The sequence below is a fragment of the Gymnoscopelus braueri genome (genome assembly GCF_963280865.1).
Source record: "Gymnoscopelus braueri genome assembly, chromosome: 2".
Lineage (NCBI taxonomy): Eukaryota > Metazoa > Chordata > Actinopteri > Myctophiformes > Myctophidae > Gymnoscopelus > Gymnoscopelus braueri.
Genome location: NC_137604.1, coordinates 55,267,352 through 55,277,414, shown reverse-complemented (window position 1 = coordinate 55,277,414; position 10,063 = coordinate 55,267,352). Strand labels below are relative to the sequence as shown.

Here is a 10,063-nt window from a genome sequence, read left to right as displayed (position 1 = left end):
TGAGCATTGGAGAATGTCCCTAACATAAAATCAGAAATAATGGATTTTTTTTTTTTACAAACACAAACAACTGAAGCTATCTTGAATGGTAACGTAGTCTAATTTAGCTCCAGACCAGTGTGTTAAGTTTCAGCTGCAGTTTATTACTTTATTTAACTGTAAAAGACAAGGTTAACCCATAAAGACTTTATCGTCAGTCGCTTCAGTGAGTAGGCTTGATATACTATAATATAGTTTAGATAGAGATAACAGTGACACTCTGTTCAAAGTAGCCATTTTAGTGCACTCTAGTTGTATTACTTGTAATAATGGTAATAATTGTGATTTAGCCCCATCTGTAACCCCATCAAGGACCCCTGGGGGTCCCCAGACCCCACGTTGAGAAGCACTGCACGCATAAGCACACTTACAAAGTGTACAAATACCCACAAGTGCACGCACGCACACACACACATTTTAAACAGTTGTTTGGACAACCATGAATGACCAAGCTCCCAGTACCTGTTTCGTAGAAAAACATTTTTTATTTTTCAGTCAACTGAACATGGATGGTCTCAGGGCAGTAGAACATGACCTTTGCCAAATGGGCAAGTGATTTTAAGAAAAATTATTAAGTAAAATAGTAAAAAGAAAAACGGCAGGATACAACCTGGCTTCCAATGCCCAAACAGACTACATGTAAAAAAAAATAAGAAAAGAAGTGATGCTGCATGAGGCCTAATTTATGGTACACCATGTCACTCGTTGAAAATAAAGGATTTTCAACTAGTGACACCGTTGCGCATAAATTAGGTTTTAAAGCAAATTTAATCAGTGTCACTTATTTCACTTCTGACAACAAGGCGCTTCCCATGGGATGGCATCGGTGCCTCTTGTTTCACAGACAAGTTCTTCTTGGATCTAAGAAGGAAGACAAATTAAAATGTTTTATAAAACATGACAAGGAAAATGTACCTTGTGATAGAATCATTTCCAAAGAAATGGAAAGTATAAGTATATAAGAGTATTCCTTTCCCCCTCCAGAGCAAACATTACATTTGATCACACTGATCAGTTGGAATACACTGATCATAATGTTATTGTAAGTACAATGCATTTCAATGTGGTTTACTGGGCAATAACTCCTACCCCATGTGAAGTTAATCATAGAAATGCGTTTTTTTTAAAGGACCATACTACTGTCAATATATGTCATTGCCTATTCACTGCTTGAACCATATATCGTACAGAACAGACAATTTCCCCATCCATGGCTTTATTTTCAACTTTCAACATTTCATGCCGTTTACATTTAGATTCATCCATAGTTAGTAATCTGTGTTAGTGGTGTATGGCCATACTTCAGTGACCACCATTGCTCTCATCAGAACAACATAGGACTAGGATTTGAAGGCCGCGTAGCAAGTGTAATTTATTGTACTTAAAATGGCAGTGTTTGGGAATGGCCAGCTTACCTTTTCTCTCTGTCTGCTACATCCAATGCTTCATTGAGTTCTTTCAGCATTTCGTAACGCCTGCGTCCACGTACCTGAGGGAGAGATCACGGGGAGAGATTTAAGTTCAGACCGTTCCAGATCAGAAATTCAGAGCACTGCGCTCAGAGAGAGAGCACAACAGATACTCTAGCTGAAAAGACACGTTTATCTGAGCGACAAGCAACAATGATGTCATGGCAAAACGTCACAGCAATTATGTTTCCCTTTGTCATATCGACACCCTCCCCCTCCCGGCGATCACTGAGGGGGTTGATGTCAATGTATATGCAATCACCCACCCCTATTAATGAGTATAATCACTCACTTGTAAGGCAAACGTCTCCTCTTCGTCTGCACTGGAGGCAGGTGTCATCCTCTTTGACGATGTGTGGGGGACAGGCACACTCTCTGAGAGAGAGAGTGAATCAGGTTAGGGAGGAGACGTTTATACACGGGCAGAAAGTCGAAGCATTGCAATGACTTCAGACTTACTTCTTTTCTTGGTCGCTTTACCGCCTTTCTCTGCCTTGTTGACGTTTTCTTCCTCGGTCTTGCGATCTCTGCCTGGGCAGGCGCAAACGCGCACCTCAAAACACATGCGCCCCAAAACCTGAAAACTAAGATGGAAAAAAAAGAGACACCATGAACGACCACAAGAGCCATCAAGAATTCTATCAGATGAGGGGAGATATAAAGGTGAAAACAAAGTGCAAAAATGGCCGCAGTGCGAATACTGTCCTCACAGCGTTATTATGGATCCCACGGCAGCTCTTGGCAAACCCAGACCTGATTGGTCAGTAGTCGCTGTGATTGACAGTTCTCGTTTTTGCAACTATGCCTAAACCTAACCTTAACCCTAACCTCAGTAAAAATATGCCTAAACCTAACCCTAACCTCAGTAAGACTATGCCTAAACCTAACTTTAACCCTAACCTCAGTAAAACTATGCCTGCCAGGGAGCCAATCATACAGGTAAGGGGGGTCTATATCCTGGAGTGTTGGTGGGATCCATAATCACGCGTCCTCACACAGCAGACATAAGAATGAAAGGCTTACTCAGCTGTCTCGAGGGTGAGGATGGTCAGGATGGGTCGGCGGTTCATCCCCCCCATGCAGGAACTGTTGCACATGAAGTTCAAGAGGACAGTGGTGACCTCGGAGCCCAGCTGAAACCATGACCACATTGGTGTCAGTAAAAAGTTAACTCTGCAGCTAGATCTGAGTGACAGAGTCTGCATGAACCAACCATGAAAAACCACGAGAGAATCCAACAGTGTTCAGAGTAGTACAGACTACCTTTCCCTACTGATCTCTAAATAAATACTTCCAGGAGTAAAACTCATATGTTTTTCATCATCACTTCCTCCTCCTTCTTCCTTGACCAAGCACACAACATTTCAGGGCATACACTAGTACTACTACAACATCTTAGGTTATAATAAGGGTTATCATAAGTTGTTCAATGCATTATCTGAGTGCCAAGAATATTGAACGTGGTTAATCTACATTACATGAACAATAAACATTGACCCCTATAAACATTACTTTCCCTGTTTATTCTTTAATTAAATCTGTACCATAATGTGCACCTCAGTAATACATATTTTGGCTATTCATATTACATAAAGAGGCCTTTTGGCCAGGAAGACTTTCAACTAATAGACCTGTACTACTACATTTATGAAAAAAACTCTGGACATTTAATGATAGCACGATTCAACCATGCTTCAGTTGTCCAGAAGGAGGCCGTCCTAAGGGGGTAGGAGCATGGAGATCATCATACCTGGGGGGACTCGTAGGGGACCGTCACACTGTGTCTCTTGGTGTAGGGGTCCTCCAAGTAGCTGGCTCTCTGACTGCCCTCAACCCGGATCAAGTGGCTCCGATACTCCACATCTAGGCAAGTAAAGGGAGGGAAGTGAAGCTTAATAACATTTATACTCAAGAATTGATCCACGAGCTAACAACTCGTCGTAATACAGAGTATATATTAGGCTTGAATCATCCGTTGAAATACCGTAGGTCGAGTCAAACTGAATGAGATTTAATGGGTTAACTCTGGTCACATCGTGAACACCCTTAATGACATTTTTTTATTTCACTGTCAATCTCCCAGTTTATTTACTCACCGTCTGCGCTCTGGTGGTGTGGACAGCGGCGGACCACATCTGCAACGTGCTCCGTCTTCTTATAGATGGCAGTGGCCCTGAGAATGGCACCTTGGGGTGGTTCCTGTGTCACCAACACTTCTATTGGGCACGTCTTAGCCAGCTGGCAGAACAGCTTATTCAACTGGGGAGAGTACTAAAACACAAAACAAAAAGAATTTACAGGATTTCTGCTCATCCTTGTTGTGTTAACAATTTTTCTAAGAACTAATATAATCTGTACAGACTTGATTAGGACCACAATGGAAACAAGTCCTTATAGCCTTAATGTTTGACTGTATCCCGTGAGGTTTACATTTCTGCCTAATAAAGTATTCAATTAATCAATTATCCTGATTATCAAATTGTTAATTTCAATAAAACAATGATACCCAACTTCTATATTATGTAGAGAATGAAGATCTCAAAGCTCAAATTAACACATTTTTGTTAAATTCATTTAAAGTCACAAACATCGCTCCATACCTTGCCGTCGTCCATTTTTTAACCCTGTCTATGCTGGAGGAAGAAGGCAAAGGAACATGCCCCGTCATGTCAGAGCAGGGCTTTACAACCAGGCTGTGAAGCCAGAGTAGTGAAACGAGTGGCAAGGGGGCGGGAGACCCCACAGCACAGCCTTCTAACTTGTAACTTAGCTGACCAATTGCAGCACATTGATCATTGAGTCACCATGGAAATCTCCCTGCTATTGGCTGTTCAAACAAAGCGAGACATCTGAACCCTAGCGAATCGCCACAATGAGAAAGATTACGCTTGAATGCCACGACGGGCATGAAAATTTTACTTTAATGCGTCGCCACGGTAAGTTGATTTTACATTGTCAAAAAAGCGCTTTACACCTCAATTTCGTACCGATTTAAAAGCATTTTTACATTATTACAAAAACCTATGGTCATCTAGTGGAAATCCTTTGATATAAATATTCTAATTATTTTTAAAGGTAATAAATGTGAGGTAATTTAAACAAACATTTCCGTAAAAATATTTGATTAACTGAGTGATGGAAAGTAAAGCAGCTCCTCCAAAGTGCAGAGTGTTAGATGTACAGTATGGCAGTTACTGAATGGCAGAGTGAGTGGTGCTTCAACACTGGGATCTCCAGCGAACCTTTGTCTCCCTAAAAGGGTTTACTAGCAGTGGTGTGTTCAGAACTGTTCCGTGTTGGATTATAGAATGGTCTTTTAAAATGTCTTGGTGCTAATCATCAAGTATTATGAATGTTTGGGAGGAAGAAAAAAAAATGACACCAAGAATGATCACATGGCTCAGGTGGTAAGTAATTATTATCAATCTGTTTGTGTGTTCTTTAAGATCATGGAGTGGAGAGAGACAGGAAAGAAAGGACAAAGAGTGGTAATGGCGTTCAACAATGCCCCCGCGTGACTGACTGAGGGTACTCACAGTGGAGGTGACTGACTTGGCGGTGCCCGACTGCTGGAACCGGAGTTGGAATCCGTATTCCCCAGGGTGGTCGGTTGTTGTCGGCACGGTGGAGGCTGGGGGAGTCAGGTTGTCCACGCTAGGCAACTCTTGGGGAGTTAACTCGTTGAACAAACTCCCGTAGAAGCCGTCAGTCAGAGTGGGGTCTGTCTCGAGCTGTGGGGGAAGGCAGAGTGACTCAGGAGGAAGACTAAGGTAGCTACATGCTTCAAATTAATCCATCCGAGTCCCTACGTCCAAACTTCTTTTTGGCTGGCCTGAAAAAAACTTGCGTTCTCAACGTCAGAAACTACATTTCTGTTTGGCTTTTAGGCTTTGTAAACAAAAATTGTCTGGGGCAGATATGACAAATAACTTAAATTTACATATAAATGACTGACAATGACCGATTGACAATAAAAGTAAATACCATGTGTACCATGCCAAAATAGGCCATAATTAATAATTTTGTAAAAAAGAAAAAGCAATTGAAATTGCTTTGTGGAAATTGTGGAAATAGCCGATCTACAAGCTCAACGCATCAGAGCTGCCATTTCAACCATTTTGGAAAATGCATGAAAAATGTTCAACATTTCAAATAATTGCGATTATAAAATAATTGTGACGGGCCTAGGCTGAATGCGAAAACAAAAATAAATATCACCTTTCCTCAAAAAATAATATTCAGGATTTTTTTCCTGAAATCGTTTTGGAAAATGTTTGACTTTTAGTACTGAAAGGAGGGGGAATATAATCTTCTGAAATGCTCTTTTTTTACTCTTGGCCCATAAAAATGGGTCCCGACTCCCAACCCGTTGTTTGAGAAACACTGATCTAGGGGGTGGAGGAGCGTCCGAAGAAGGTTCTGAGCCCGCCCAATCCGAAGTTCTGAATGACGTCATTTTGTAGTTTATTATAATCTACCCTGTCAGAAAAAAAGTTTGGACGTTGGACGATTCTCCATGATCAATTATGATATGATCCTGTTAATCGTGTCAACATAAGTTATAGTTTACCTGACCGGCATCCAGGGTAGACTCGTGTCCCATGCTGGGAAGAGGTTCCTCATCAATACTGGGAAGCAAGCTAAAGCAAAAACACAGACATTTATTTATCACCCGCAATTCTTTTTAGCTTGATATTATTCCCTGTGAACCACCATCTGTCTTAGGTGGACAACTGTAAACCAAGCTCTATTCAATGTTAGATCTCTAGCAATTTATGATCTTATAGTTAATAAGCTTGATAGCTGCATATTTTATATGAACGGTGCTATACAAATAAAACATATTATTATTGCAAATACAATTCCCAATAAATTTTTATCATTTTCTAATGATAAAAGTAGTGAAATTTTCTTTAATAGGCACAAGTTAATGTCCAATCTCTCAATACGTTTTGAAATAACTTTTTTTGGAATCACTTACTAAAATTCACACATGGCATTAAAATGATCCTCTCTCATGCTGAACTCTCGAATATCCTGGCTCAATGTGTTGAACTGACTGAGATTAAGATGGTCAAATCCAGGTCCTTCCATTTCCTCCATCAATCACTGGATGGAGACGACAGAAAGAGCAGCCCGGTGAGATGCAGGGTTGAAGTGGGGTCTCTATGGAAATATCAAGCAGGTTAGTGTTGTGTACAGTAGTGCTGCACGATTCTTGCTCAAATGTGAATCACGATTTTCCTCCATAAGAATTGAGATCACGATTCTCACACGATTCTCTTTTAAATATAAAAATATTAAGCAAAAAAAAAATCGTCATAATTTAAAATCGAGATTGCATAGGTGTCTGAATCGAGATCACGATCTTTTTTCGATTAATTGTGCACTGTACAGTATGTGACACAGAGAACCATATCTGGCTGTCAGTGGTACAATTTTGAGGTACTTTTACTTTACTGAGTAGTTCCAATTTACTTCTACTCCACACTACATCTCAAGAGGCAAATTTGAAAATAGCCAATCTACAAGCTAAACAACGCGTCGCTATTTTGTATTTTCAAAGCATTTTTATACATTTGTAAACTTGTGAAATGGGACAGTCTGCACAATGAGTACTTACTACTTTTGGACTTTAAGTACATTTTGAGGACCAATACTTCTGTAGTTTTACTCAAGTAAATTTAGAATTCCGGACTTTTACTTAACAGAGTATTTCTACATTGCAGAATTAATACTTTTACTTAAGTAAGAAATGTGAGTACTTTTTCCACCACTGCTGGCTGTACATACATTCACCTACAGGAGTATGACTCTTACATGCTGGGGAGAAACCCTAACCCAAGACCCACCTTTACATTAAATGGTAGGTCGAACTGCAAGAGCAGAATATAATCCAGCATGTAGAAAATACATAATTACTTTTTTATTCCAATATTTGCATCATCTGAGCATACAAAAACAAAGTCGCAGGAACCATGCTCAGGTTCCAGGCACACACCTGTGACTGGCACTGTGGCACACACACCTGATTGATTGATTGAATACTTTATTAGCAGTTTGCCCCCCAAAAAAAGCACTGGAAAGTACAGTTCAATACAAGGTCTGCTAAGAGGATTTTAAACCCAAGAAAGCATACTGTATGCCTCGTTTCCATTGGGGTCCTTTGTACTCAATTCATCTAAACATTTAATGGCTGACAAAAATGGCAGCAATTGAAGCTCAAAACGAGAGTGAATGCCAACAGAACAATATTGCAGGGGATTTTGTCAATTTGTGTGCCCTGCACATTTTGCTGTGTTGCTCATTCCACGAATGCTCGATCCTTACAAGCTGTACCTCGTTGCAAAGGTGACTAATCAACGATAATTGTGTTATTATTTTGTTAATATAAAATACAATACCAATTGGTGTTATTAAAGGGGAGAAATAATAGACCGAAGTTAAGTTTCCGAACTTTGTGTGCAGTTTATGTACAATTTCAAAAACATAAAGCCTGAACCCTCAAGCCACGGATGTTACCCGTCAAATCGGGCTGAAATATTCAGTATTCATGTATTGTTCAATAAAGAAGTGCTTCCCGACCCGTCTGTATCCGAACTTAACTGTGATTGATAGATAGAGCCACTGCACTCATTGATGAAAACAGTGAAATGCAGGCAGATGTGTGTGCTGCACTGCTGCTGCAATACAAACACAATCGCCTTGCCTTTATAATCACTAAATAAACGCAAAGCTCACAACGCTAAAAAACAAACAAAAGCGCAATCTGGCTTTAATTAGCAGCACGCAACGACGCTAGCTAATTAGCTAGGTTAGCTCCTCTTCTACCGTCCTTTAGCCCAAGCTAAGCAGAAACTAACTTCGAAAACGTTAGTGTTACGTTTGAACTTTGAAGAACGAACCAGAAGTAAATGAATCAAAGCTGCAGTACCTCGTATCCTGGTGGTAAACGTAGTGACGGTAGTGAATCGCATTCGCATTGGATGGAACTGACGGTTCGGGAGAGAAAGTCCAAACGCCACAATATTGTGTTTTAGCAGGACGAGCACGTTGTTGTTTCGGTTGTGGGAGGAGGAGGGGGGGAGTTTCCGTGCGAAAAAACTCTTCAATGGGGGGAGGGGTGTGCTATGTGACGTCACGAGCGATGCCTCCTCCAATCAGAACGTCTGCGCGAAAGATTTGAGTGATGCAAGGCCACATGTCATGTGATCAGTGGTGGACAATAAAGTAAACGTATATTTACTTGAGTAGAAAAAGTGCTCCTCGGAGCACAGGTCTCCGCCAGGTCAGTAGGTTATTGTGGGCCAGTAATGTTCAGAATTCATCAATCAGGATGGATGAAATAGGAAAAATGACCATAGAGATGTGTACTGATTTCATTTGCATGATGTTTGGACAAAATCTGTAGGAGCAATATAAATGTGTTTTGCAAAAATCGTCCTCCTGGTAGCGCTATAATAGGGGAATATGAAAAGGGTGGCATTTGTTCCTCAATGTAATGGGAATGTGCATGCAAAGTTTCACAGCAATCGGACGCTGCATGCCTGCATTCATGATTTGAGGTATTTTGTTCAAAATGCAGCACTCCTGCAAACTGCCAATCTTAGCCAATCAGGATGGAATATGAAAAATCGGACAGATCCGTCTTTATCACATGACTATAAAGATCATGTGTACCGATTTGCGTGATATTTGGATAAAATCTGAAGAAGTAATATGAAAAAATGTGTTTCACATAAGTCTGCCTCCTGGTGGCACTATTAAAGGCAGATGTGAAAAATGCAGGGCAGACGTTTTTCCTTGGCCTCTAAATTTCACGGAAATCGCACGCTGTGTTCATGATTTGAAGCATTTTGTTCAAAACCACACTTGCAAACTTTGGAAGCCAATCTTAGCCAGTAAGGATGGAATATGAAAAATCCGACAGACATGTTTGGTTAATGACTATAAAGATACTGTGTACCGATTTGCGAAATCTGTAGGAGTAATATAAAAAAAAGTGTTTTGCAAAAATTGGCCTCCTTATGGCACTATAACAGGCCCATGAAATATTTGGGACAGATGTTCTGCTCTGGCATCCAGGTGCACAGTTTCACGTCAATCGGGCCAACAGTGCCAGAGATTAGCTGTTCACAGACACACGGATAGACGGACGGACGGACGGACGGACGGACGGACGGACGGATTTCCGTCCGTCCGTCCGTCCGTCCGTCCGTATCCGTATATCCGTGTGTCTGTGAACAGCTAATCTCTGGCACTGTTGGCCCGATTGACGTGAAACTGTGCACCTGGATGCCAGAGCAGAACATCTTTCCTTTTCCTCCTCTGTAAATATAGCTATTTTGTATTTGTTGATGACATGTATTAATGTGTTAATATGCTATGCTGTTAATGAATTGAATGCATAGGACCCTGATGGAAACAAGTGCCCAGGACTTATTTGTGTTATCCTTTTAGCCCAAGTGTTTTACTGTACATACATGCTGTTTTACATTTTTGACTAATAAAGTATTCAATCAATCAAAAAAACTTGAGTATATACGTTGTCCACC

The 10,063-nt window shown here is 40.7% G+C and overlaps 1 protein-coding gene across 1 annotated transcript; it reads right to left on the bottom strand.

The window, feature by feature from the left end:
* Positions 1 to 500: 500 nt before the first annotated feature.
* LOC308103092 (cellular tumor antigen p53-like) lies at positions 501 to 8,586 on the bottom strand. The gene is made up of 11 exons (XM_080452942.1): positions 8,443 to 8,586; positions 6,490 to 6,674; positions 6,079 to 6,148; positions 5,045 to 5,239; positions 3,605 to 3,779; positions 3,259 to 3,371; positions 2,532 to 2,641; positions 1,968 to 2,092; positions 1,801 to 1,883; positions 1,455 to 1,528; positions 501 to 900 (listed from the first exon to the last, which is right to left on the bottom strand). Exons 2-11 carry the CDS (start codon positions 6,609 to 6,611, stop codon positions 807 to 809), a joined length of 1,161 nt encoding a protein of 386 aa, XP_080309068.1. The 5' UTR covers positions 6,612 to 6,674; positions 8,443 to 8,586; the 3' UTR covers positions 501 to 806.
* Between the last annotated feature and the right edge of the window lie 1,477 nt (positions 8,587 to 10,063).